Consider the following 12,267-nt stretch of genomic DNA (forward strand, 5'->3'; position numbering starts at 1 on the left):
AGAGCAGAAAACACACAGTGAGAATAGAGCACCTGAGTGACTCCTCCTTTTCAAAGCTCCTCCTTCTCTACACTTCCTTACCTTTGTTGTAGGAAGTGAATTCCATACCGTCACTCTGATCTTTCTTCATTCTGCACTCACTTCACTCAGAGACGCCAATGAGGAGCTTTTAAACAGTGACTGTATGTGTTTGTTTCTTGCTGTGTGATTCTGAAAGGAGCTAAAACTCACTCAGTGGGTTGAAGGGCTACGGTGGCTGATTCTCAACTGAGCTGCTCTGATCATTACAGACATCCTGAAAGTGAAAGTGGAGTTTGGACTGAACGAGCCATTACAGAGAAACAGCTCAGCAACAGTTGGAGGAAATGGCTGCTAGAAACCCTCTTTCAGAAGAAGAGCTTTCATGTCCTGTGTGCTGTGACATCTTCAGGGATCCTGTTGTTCTGTCGTGCAGCCACAGTGTGTGTAAAACCTGCCTGCAGAAGTTCTGGGAAACTAACCAGTCTCAAGAATGTCCAGTTTGTAGAAGAAGATCCTCTAAAGATAACCCTCCCTTTAATTTTACACTGAAGAACCTTTGTGAGGCTCTTCTAGCAAGCAGGGGTCAGAGATCTTCAACAGGGTCTGAGGTGCTTTGCATTCTGCACAACGAGGAGCTCAAACTCTTCTGTTTGGATGATCAGCAGCCTGTGTGTTGGGTGTGTCAGACTTCATCGAAACACAAAAATCACAATTGCTGTCAAATAGATGAAACTGTGACTGACTTTAAGGTAAGAAATTTGTTCTAGTAAGTTGATGCCTAAATGTAACTCAATTAAATGTATGAAATCTTTCTCAGATTAGAACGAAATGAATCTTTTATGTATATTGAAAGTGAAGTAGGTCAGTGAGTGTGGCCAAACTGCAAACAACACAAGTGAAATATCAGTCAGAAAAATGTTGTGTTGTTGAAACAATTATGACTGCCTATGTGATTGTAACATGTTACTCTGCACTGGACAAAAATAAAAGTCTTATCTGATTTTGAGATAGAGACTAAAACTGTTATTTTTCTCTCTCTAGTTACATTCTATAGGACAACCTTTACATTTAAATAGCAATGATAGAATATTGTAAAGTGTGGAGAACGCTCTCAGCTAAATTGTTTTTAATTGCAGAATAAACTCAAGACTGCTTTGGAGCCTCTACAGAAGAATCTGAAAGTCTTAGAGGAAGCTAAACAAGACTTCGACCAAACAGCAGCTCACATTAAGGTGAAACATCATCTTGAATTGTGACTTTTTCTGTAGGTGTTACAGTGGTGCTTGAAAGTTTGTGAACCCTTTAGAATTTTCTATATTTCTGCATAAATTTAAACTAAAACTTCATCAGAGTTTTACACAAGTCCAAATAGTAGATAGAGATGCAGCAAAACAGGTCCAAACCATGATACTGTCACCACCGTGTTTCACAGATGAGATCAGGTTTTCATGCTGGAATGCAATGTTTTCCTTTCTCCATATGTGACATTAATCACAGCACCTATGTACTAGTGGGCCCAATCACTTCTTAAGAAGGCACACAGAACATGGTGTGGGGCTGACACACTGGACAACTTTACTTAACAGCCAGCTCAATAAATAAAAAAAATAATAGCAAGATTAATTATTCAATCAACAATTTAAAAATTATACTTTCATATGTAAGACAGTTAACAAATCTTGACTAGTGAAAAAATAGCAGCTTAAACTACGGGCTTAATAAAAAAAAAGAACAGACTCTGATGCTGTAGGTAAGGTCCAACCCACTATTAACCAAATATACTGTATGCAAAAAAACAAACACACCAACAACACATATAAATATCTACCAAATGACCAACTAAAAAAATACACAACAAAATACATACACTTACTCCAAATTGTGACTCACCAACTAAATTAGTGGGATAAGAAGTCAACCTCTTTAGACAGAATTCTGTTAATTTACAACAGCCTTTTAAGTGCATTCTTTCAGGAGCAAACCCTTAGGTGAGAAGATGCAACTGCCTGGGGCACTTATAGCCTTGCTAATCAGTCAGAAAACTAAAGAAAAGCAAACCAGGAGGGAACACTAAAACCCCACTAATGAGAGACACTAATGAGAAAAAGCTAAGGGGAAAAAATGTTTTAAAAATACATTTTTAATTTCCATCCGGCTGTGGAACAATGGACCAGCTTTTTACCCTCTCACAGATTGTTGAGGGGGCATGCGAGTTTGCCAACCCAGTCTACACGTGTTTTGTGGACTTGAAGAAGGCTTACGACCATGTTCCTCAAGATATCTTGTGGGAGGTCCTCCGGGAGTATGGGGTGCCGGGGCTACTACAGGCCATTCAATCTCTGTACTCCTGAAGTGAGAGCTGTGTTTTTATACTCGGCATTAAGTCAGACCTTTTCAGTGTTAGCATTGGACTCCTCCAGGGTTGTGCCATGCCTCCACTCCTGTTTGTGATATTAATGGACAGGGTGTCAAGGTGTAGCCAAGGTCAGGAGGGCATTATGTGTGGAGGCTGGAGGGTGGCATCTCTGCAAATGATGTTCTTTTGGCTGAATTGCATGGATGCCTCCAGCGCTTACTGGAGTGGTTTGCAGCTGAGTGCGAAGTGGTTGGCATGTGGATCAGCACCTCCAAGTCTGAGTCCATGATCTTAGTCTGGAAAAGGATGGCATGCCCCATCCAGATAAGGGGAAAGGACCTGCCCCAGGTGGAGGAGTTTAAGTATCTTGGGGTCTTGTTCACAAGTGATGGGAAGAGGGATCGTTAGATTGGCTGCAGGCTGGGACAGGCAGCAGCAGTTATGCGGTCACTATACTGGACTGTAGTAGTTTACCAGTCAGTCTACATCCCGACCCTCACCTATGGTCATGACCTGCGGGTAATACAAGCAGTGGAAATGAGTCTCTCTGCAGGGTGGCAGGCTACACTCTATTTGATAGAGTGAGGAGCTTGGTCATCCAGGAGGAGCTCAGTGTAGAGCCACTACTCCTCCACATTGAGAGGAGCCAGCTGAGGTGGTTCAGGCATCTGATCTAGAATAAAGAATAAGGTTTCAAGACTTCAAGACTTCAAGACCATAACAATGGTCTTGAATTTTCTCCATTTTTATGCAATCTGTCTGACTGTGGATTGGTGGAGAGCAAACCTTTTAGAGATGATCAGCCTGATGATCATCAAAAACTCTTCTTCTGAGGTTCTCACAAATATCCTTTGTTTGTGCTGTGATACACTTCCATAAACATGTGTTGTGAAGATCACCTGAAGCTCAATCCTATCAAGACTGAGCTGCTATTCATCCCTGGAACTACAGGTCCTAATTATGATTTTGCCTTTTCATTTGAGAACTCTCTGATTGTTCCATCAGAAGATGCAAGAAGTCTAGGCATGATTCTGGATGGCCAGTTATCGTTCTCAGCTCATACTGTCAACCTGACTCGGTCATGCAGGTTTCTTCTTTAAAACATCTGGATGATTTGACCCTTTCTCACTTCTTGTCATCTCAAAGCTTGACTACTGCAACTTGCTCTTGGTTGGGGTTCCTATGCAGGCTATCAAGCCTCTGCAACTCATCCAGAATGGAACAGTATGGCTTGTCTTTAATCTTTCTAAATTCCGTCACATTAATCCACTGCTGCACTCCCTTCACTGGCTTCCTGTAGCTGCATGTATCAGATTTAAAATCCTGATGCTTGCCTAAAAAGCCAAAAATGGACCAGACCGTCCCTGCCTAATGGTAAAGGTAAAAACTCGAACTGTACCTCAAGCCCTTCGAGCTTCAAGTACAGCTCAGCTTGACCTGCCATCCTTCAAGACGTGTGGAAGACAAGCATCAAGACTTTTCTCTGTCCTGGAACCCAGGTGGTGGCACGAACTCCCACTGGCTGTGCATATAGCAGGGTCTCTCACTGTCTTCAAACGCATCTCTTTTTAAAGCACTTAAGTAAGCACTGAGTTAAGCACTTTTGAAATGTATTGTATGGCACTATGTTTAATTCTCTTTCTTTTCTCTAGGTATCAACATGGGCTTTTGTTTCTAGCAATATCTGTTCTCAGGACTAATTTTCTCTCTAACCTACTTGTAACTAGTTAACAACAAAGACTTTTGTAAGTCGTGCTGGATAAGAACAACTGCTAAATGCTGTAAATGTAAATGCTTGTAGATCATCTGTTAGAGTTTGTGTTTCCTAATCGTCTCTCATTCTAGACGCAGGCCCAGCACACAGAGAGGCAGATAAAGGAGGAGTTTGAGAAGCTTCACCAGTTTCTAAGAGATGAAGAAGCAGCAAGGATAGCTGCACTGAAGGAGGAAGAGGAGCAGAAGAGCCAGATGATGAGGAAGAAGATTGAAGAGATGAATGGAGAAATATCAGCTCTTTCAGACACAATCAGGAACATAGAGAAGGAGATGGAGGCTGGGGACATTCTGTTCTTACAGGTTAGAATCAATTAATTTTTATTTCTTTCTTATTGGATTGAATTCCATTTTTTACTCACTTTTTCACGTGAAAATTTACGCAGAAAAGCTACTGTTTCCACCTTCACTCTCTGCTCAGCCAAGTGCACTGAGATGCTGCGTTATTTAAAGGTGGAAAGTGGCTTGTGCACATGTAAATTTGTTCGTTTAGGTGTGTAAATGTTTCTGTAAATCAGAAGACATAAAGCACTGGCATAGACAGCATAGCATACATAACATGCTATTTGCTCAGACATGTAAATCATACATTTCTAAATGTTACTGTAACAGGCTGGATAATATGAGTTATCCTGCACTAAATCTAATCAGTGCTGAGATATAAAGTGAGAGATGAATCTGGTACTGGTGTGGTTCACTGGTTGGTTAGTGTAGTGGTTAACACCTCTGCCTTCTACGCTGTAGACTGGGGTTCAATCCCCCACCTGGGCAAACACACTACACTATACCAATAAGGGTCCTTGGGCAAGACTCCCAACACCACCTTGGCCTGCCTGTGTAAAATGATCAAATTGTAAGTCGCTCTGGATAAGAGCGTCAGCCAAATGCCATAAATGTAAATACTACAGCGCAGATTCCAGCAGAGGGCGCTCTAATCACACACAGTGATAACACACTGAGTCATTAACTGAAGACTAGCTGGTCTGTTAGCATATTGCTAATACAGTAACACTCGGATGTGGACAGCGTCTCCCAGAAAAGGAACTTAAAGTGCTGCAAAAATAAACCAAATAACTGAACCTGTAATCTGCACTTAGCAAACTATTAGCATATTCACCGAATATGAACCTCTGGTCTTGCTTAACTGTTTAACATACCAGGTTTCCAGGGCATTGATTCAGTCTGCTAAACAATAACAAGAGTTTCAACAGTCAGGTGTTTGTTTGGGGTGTTTCATATTGAAGTATCTGGGCTTCATACGAAATGCTTGAGCTGAGGGGACTCCATATATGGTATTTTACTTCAAATTAAATGTTTAGTTTGGGACCTCATACAATCCAGCTTTGTGGGTCTGAAATTTCATATGGAATATTTAACTAAGGGGGCCCAAGTCTAAAGCCAGTTACATATAAGTTGAGGTCATTTAATCATGTGTGCCATACTTTCATGTAAACGAGCACTCTATAAAAGTGGCCAGAGATGTTTTTGGTTTCATTCTCTCAGGTGTCTGATTTTAATTCCGACCTTTTTATGCAATAAACTGTTCTATGCAAACGGTGTCAGCGGAGATTTCTTCATCATCTTCACATCATCACTATTTGAATAAACAACAATATGAAAAACTCCTGAAAATTCTCTTCACTTTTAACTACAATGTTCTTTTTGTTTCCCTCTCAGAACTTCAAGTCCACAGAGAAACAGTGAGTAAATGTCAGACCACACATTTTATCTAATGCTACAGTAATTATTACATTAAATCTACAGTATATTGTGTTTATTGTAAATATGAGTGTATTCTAATGAAATGAGGGGGAATAAGGACTGTGTGTTAATGTTGTAGTGATGAGAACAGAAGCAGAAATATTTATTTAACAGAAACTACAGAATTATTGACTCTCCAGACAATAAATGTGATCAAATATTGATATTTAGCGAAATAAATGACAGGCTGTAGTTTCTACAGTGATATATTTCACACAGTCTTCTGTTCTCAGAGCTCAGCTCACACCAAAGGATCCAGAGAAGACATCAGGAGCTCTGATCAATGTTGGGAAGCACCTTTCCAACCTGAAGTTCAGAGTGTGGGAGAACATGCAGGAGGTTCTCCAGTACAGTAAGTTCTGTTTCTCTTAGGGTTGATCTCTCACACACAGCCTGCTTCTGCACTAATGACACACTGTTTATAAACTATTAGTAACATGTTATCATGTTTTCTTTATTCAGGGGGTAAAAAGGAGACTGAAACTGTACTTAAGTGAAAGTATGAATACTGTACTGTGCAGAAATCTCACTCAGATCAAATGTGAAGTGTGGAGATAAAAATATACTTTAGTTTAATAAAAAAATACTCTTTAGAACTGAACTGAACATCAACATTTAGTCCAGGATTAAAGTTGATCTGAGTTCTGGAATCTACCTCTAAAGCTGTTTCACTCACAGTAAAGAAAACAGTCTGTAGAGGTGAAACATTTACAGAAACGAGAGAAAAACATGATGTTTCATTGTGTTCTCTCTCCTCAGCCCCTGTTACTCTGGACCCCAATACTGCACATCCACACCTCCACGTGTCTGATGATCTCACTGCTGTAGAAAAGAGAAACCAGAGAGCATCACTTCCTGATAATCCAGAGAGATTTGATAAGTGGGATTGTGTTCTGGGTTCTGAGGGTTTCAACTCAGGGGTTCACTGCTGGGACGTCCAGGTTGGAGACAGTCATCGTTGGGAGCTGGGTGTGATACCAGAGTCTGGAACAAGAAAAGGACACTTTTTTCAGAGTTCAGAGTTGAGTCTTAACTACAATAAAAACATTAATAAATACTGGATACAGTGCCCAGGATACCCAATTCACAATCTTAGACCTACAGAGAAGCTGCAGAGGGTCAGAGTTCAGCTGGACTGGGACAGGGGTGAAGTGACATTCACTGATCTTCTAACCAACACATACCTGCACACTATAACACACACTTTCACTGAGAGAGTTTTACCTGCTTTCTGTAATGCATCTGTTCATCCTCTGAGGATCTTACCAGTGAAGACGTCAGTAACAGTGGGCCTTTTCTGAAAAAGACGTCATCTGGATGGCAGCATATGTTGCCCCAAAACCTGTATATATTGTTCAGCATTAATGATGCCTTCACAGATATGCCAGTCACCCATGCCACTAATGCATCCACATACCCTCATGGATACTGGCTTTATAACTGTGTGCTGATAAAAAAAAAAAAAAAAAACTTTCCACTTTGCCTTAGTCCATTTTCAGTTTGGAGTTTTAACTTGCATGACTGGATGTAGCGATGAATGCATGGGCCCAAAGACCACGGCATGCCAATATTGTTTTTCAGCCTTGTACTTTGCATGCAGAGAATTATTTAATGATATTATACACTGTAGAGGATGAAACTCCCAAGTTCTTTGTTATTTTATGTTGTGAAACCTTATTCTTCAGTTGTTACAATATTTGCCCACCCAGTCTTTCCCAGAGTGGTGAATACCTCCTCCTTTTCTTCAGAAAGACTCAGTCTCTCCGGGATGTTCTTTTTATTCCAAAAGCATGTTACTGATCTGTTGACAATTAACCTACTTAGTTGAGAGATGTTCTACCAGGTGTTTTATTTTCTGTAGTACACAACTTTCCTAGTTTTTGTTGCCCCTGTTCCAACTCTTTGATATGTGTTGCTGGCATCCAATTCAAAATGGGCATATCATTTTCTCAAAAAATATATACAATTTCTCAGTTTCAGCATTTGATATGTTGTCTTTGTACTGTATTCTATCAATTATGGAGTTTAAATGATTTGCACATCATCATATACTGTTTTTATTTACATTTTGCACAGCATCCCAACTTTTGGAAACAAAGTTATTTTAAATACTAGCATTTAGCATTATCTATTTTAAATATGTTAATGATTTTAAATAATGTATTCATAAATTTCCATCCTAACATGTCTGTGTGGAAATAAAAGGCTAATTTAAAGTGTCATAGCGTTACTCCTGATGTCATTTCTGTAACAAAAGAATTGTTAATCAGTTTTGCAGTACGAACCTGTTTCAAAGATACACACAGCGGGTAGTACACACAGGGTAGGCAAGAGCTGTGAGTTCGACAGTTTTGCACAATATGTAGTAGAATACAAGTAGCAAGCAAATTAAATGCTTTAATCCCTAAGCCCTAAGAGAGAGAATACTCAGAGAAGATGAACTGATGCTAAACAATGTGGTCAGCTGTGCAGAGCCACAGAGCTGTCAAAAAGAACAGTAAAACAATTGAAAATCACTTTGCTGCTATGTGCAAGACAGATCTTAGAGCGAGTAGATCTTAGAGAGAGTAAATGCAAGAAACAAGTGAGCTAACTGAGCAGAATAGTGACCTACATGAGGACATTTTTACTGTCACAGCAGTAGAGAAGAAGTTAGAAACAGTGCACCATGTTAAACAGAGCACTAGGATATAGCGGCAGCATTTTATGGGAACACTGGCAGGTAAAGAACTGGTGAAATTTCAGATAGATAGTGAAACCTCATGTAACATCATCCCAGTACATCTTCTGAAACACAGCTATAGCACACAAAGCACTAGTGATATACAATAAGACTGAGTTACACCCAGTTCAGGTCATTAATGAACTGCTGCCATCTAGTGTAGAAAACACATAGAGTAGATCATCAGACTGAGTCCTCCTTTATCAAAGCTCCTCCTCCTCTACGCCTCCACTAACTGCTGGAGGAAATGAATTTCATCCTGTCTCTCTGATCTTTCTTCATTCTGCATTCACTCAGAGGAGCTTTTAAACAGTGACTGTATGTGTTGTTTCCTCACATTAAGGACTATGGGTGGGTGATTCTCAACTGTGCTGCTTTCCTCATGAGCTGCTTTCTGGCTCAGTGTGTTTCGTCGGTGCAGCTCATTCCAGTTTGTATCTCTCAGTGACACTAATTTCACTTTCACTGGGAGATGAAGATCCAGCTCTACAGCTGAACTCACACTGACCCCTGCGCCAACTAAAATGAACACACCTGTAAATAAATATGAAGAGTTCACAGACAATTCAGTTAGAAACAGACTTCAGGGATACTTTTATCAATTTCATCTTTATTATCTAAATTCAACATCTGTTGATCAATAAGAGTACGTACAGTACCATTTTTCAGTTTGCATGATGAGATTAGAAAATAAGACTCCCTGTCCCCTTTACTCATTAATAACAGCTCTGATCGTGGACATGGACCACTTTTTGGTGAACAGCACTGAAGACAATAAACAGTTAAGAAACAGCAAGAAGGGCCTGGGTTCAACCTGGGCATGACCTCAGCGTGTGGTTTGCATGTTCTCCTCATGTCTGTTGGGGTTTCGTCCCACAGTCCAAAGACATGCAGTCAGGCCGATTAGACAGTCTAAACTGACCCTACACTGTTAGAAATGAAGGTTCTGTACAGGTACATTTTACTTTCATCAAGGTAAAAACAATGTAAATGTTCCCTCAAAGGTACAGCAGTGGTTTTCAGGTCCAGCTGTAAACCTTAAATACGTTTTCCTAGTGGAAAAGTCAACATTTGTAACCTTTCATAACCTAATGATTTAAAAAAGAACAATAAAATAAAAAGCCTGGAGACGAGTCGGGGTGTGTGGAGTTTATACAACTTAGAAAATATAATTTCAGACGTTAGGAACTTTCTGTGTGTGATAATCTGATAAGCTCTTGAAGAATATGAGGGTTTAATAAGAGACAATTGGTAAGTGTTCATAAGAGATCGGCTGCTTTATTAGCAGGGGGGCTTTGTGTGATGTACCCCTGATGTACCTTTATTAATTCTAGGTACCAGTAGTAAGCCAGCACCTTGTGATCTAAGTAGGCGTGATGGTTCATAGTAGGAGAGAAGTTCACTCAGGTACTGAGGGGCGAGTCCGTTTAGAGCTTTATAGGTCAGTAATAGAATTTTATAATGAATGCGAAATTTAACTGGTAACCAGTGCAGGGCTGATAAAACTGGGCTAATATGGTCAAACTTTCTGGTTCTTGTGAGACTCTGGCTGCAGCGTTCTGGACTAGCTGAGGCTTGTTGAGGCTTTTGCTGGGATAGCCAGACAACAGAGCATTACAGTGATCCAGCCTTGAAGTAATGAATGCATGAACTAGCTGTTCTGCGTCCTGTAGAGATAATGTATTTCTTAATTTAGTGATATTGAGAAGATGCAGGAAGGCTGTTGTAGTGATTAGTTATATGAGTGTCGAAGGTCAGATCAGGGTCTATCATGACACCAAGATTTTTAACAGATGAGCTTGATGAAATTAAGTTTGTGTTAAGTTAGACAGTTTGTTTCTAGCTGCTTTTGGACCAATAAAGAGGACCTCTGTTTTATCCAAGTTAAGTAAGAGAAAGTTACTTAACATCCAGACTTTTGTCTTTTTCTACAGTCCTCAATCTTTCTAAGTTTAATTTTATCATCCGGTTCATTTAATATGTATAACATTGGCATAGCAGTGGAAATTTATGCTGTGTTTACTGATAATGGTGCCCAATGGTAACACACATTGTGAATAATATGGGTCCTAAAACAGAGCCTTGTGGAACACCATACTTTTCTTTTGCAAAGACAGATGATTCACCCTTTACATTAACGAACTGATGGCGATTATTGAGGTAGGACATGAACCAGGAAAGAGCTATTACTCTTATCCCTACATGGTTTTCCAGTCTATCTAGTAAGATAGCATGGTCTATTGTGTCAAACGCTGCGCTAAGATCAAGGAGGACTAGCAAAGACACGTTTCCTTTGTCAGAGAATAATAAAAGATCATTTACAATTTTTACTAGTGCTATTTCTGTACCGCGATGTGGCCGAAAACCAGACTGAAATTTTTCATGTAGATGATTCGCATACAAATAGTAGCTTAATTGTTTTGCTACCGCTTTTTCCAAGATTGTATATATAAAAGGGAGATTTGAGATAGGTCTATAGTTTGATAGTTCACAGGGATCGAGGTTAGCTTTCTTAATCAGCGGTCTAATTACTGCAAAATGTACTGAAATATGGCTTGGTTATTTCTGGTCAAATTTCCTTGAGTAAACTTGTAGGAATTGTATCCAAAATACAGGTAGATGATTTTGCGGAAGAAAATTTTAACTAGTTAATTTTCTTGAAGTAAGGTAAACGATTCCAGCCTCTCTGCAGTGATTATGATATTCTCAGGATCTAGACTGGCATTATAATGCAGTGGATTTGTAGAGTTTAACTGTGTGTTCTGAATTTTCTGCCTAATTTTTTCAATTTTATCACCAAAAAAAAAATCATTGCTGCTATAGGCTGATGGCATTTGGGGTTCAGCAACTGTTTTGACTACCAGATTCAACTAATGTATAATGAAGGTCAGTCAGTGGGTGTGGTTTCAGATCAAAGTGCAGAAAGTACAGGCAAATCATAACCCTAAAATATATAGTCATAAAAACAAAGAAATGGTAAATCCATAAAAAAAGTAATAGAAACTGGATTTGCTGCCCAGGACAACCACATTATTACATCACTCCTACAGAAAAGCCGCAGAGGGTCAGAGTGCAGCTGGACTGGGACGGGGGAAAGTGACCTTCACTGATCTTCTAACCAACACACACCTGCACACTATAACACACACTTTCACTCAGAGAGTTTTACCGTATTTCTTTAATATGTCTGTTCATCCTCTCTTACCAGTGAAGACGTCAGTAACAGTGGAGCAGCACAGTTAAAGCTGAAGCTGCTTAGAGTGAACATTTATAAGGTAGTGAGTGTCTGAATTATGATCATAAGAATATGTCACTACATTACTTGGGTTAAATATTGGGGGGATTTTGAATGTCTGTCCTGATCTGATGACAGTGTTTAATGGGTGTTGCAGTAAGAGCAGGATCCATGGGTGAACGCTATAAATGATGAATCATTTGTGTGGGTTTGGTTCTCAGAGTCTTTAGTTATAAAGTAGGTGATGTGAATTCACACTGCTGTCCTCTCTTAATATTCTGACTAACAGACAGGATTTGGTTCTACAAAGTAGCCATCAAAACAAACAAAAACAAACAAAGAAAAACAAACAAACAAAAACTCTTTCACATGTTAGACAAAGACATTAAAATGACTTGT

General features: G+C 39.6%; 2 protein-coding genes across 3 annotated transcripts in view; both read left to right on the plus strand.

Moving 5' to 3' along the window:
* LOC108414369 (tripartite motif-containing protein 35-like) overlaps positions 1-12,267 on the plus strand; it is a 57,960-nt gene that overhangs the window by 28,446 nt on the left and 17,247 nt on the right. The window contains exon 7 of the transcript XR_005130739.1: positions 11,909-11,942. The gene's annotated coding sequence lies outside the window, so the exon portion shown is untranslated. The remainder of the gene's footprint in view (positions 1-11,908; positions 11,943-12,267) is intronic.
* LOC108414370 (tripartite motif-containing protein 35-like) lies at positions 88-7,843 on the plus strand. 2 transcript variants are annotated; one of them, XM_017687216.2, is made up of 7 exons: positions 95-182; positions 291-770; positions 1,158-1,253; positions 4,223-4,453; positions 5,828-5,850; positions 6,145-6,263; positions 6,671-7,843. In XM_017687216.2, the coding sequence occupies exons 2-7, from the start codon at positions 366-368 to the stop codon at positions 7,210-7,212; spliced, it is 1,416 nt and encodes a 471-aa protein (XP_017542705.2). In that variant the 5' UTR covers positions 95-182; positions 291-365; the 3' UTR covers positions 7,213-7,843. The 2 variants fall into 2 exon arrangements, with proteins under 2 accessions (XP_017542704.2, XP_017542705.2); XM_017687215.2 differs by having other exon boundaries at positions 88-770.

This window comes from Pygocentrus nattereri, chromosome 9 (assembly GCF_015220715.1).
Source record: "Pygocentrus nattereri isolate fPygNat1 chromosome 9, fPygNat1.pri, whole genome shotgun sequence".
NCBI classification, from domain to species: domain Eukaryota; kingdom Metazoa; phylum Chordata; class Actinopteri; order Characiformes; family Serrasalmidae; genus Pygocentrus; species Pygocentrus nattereri.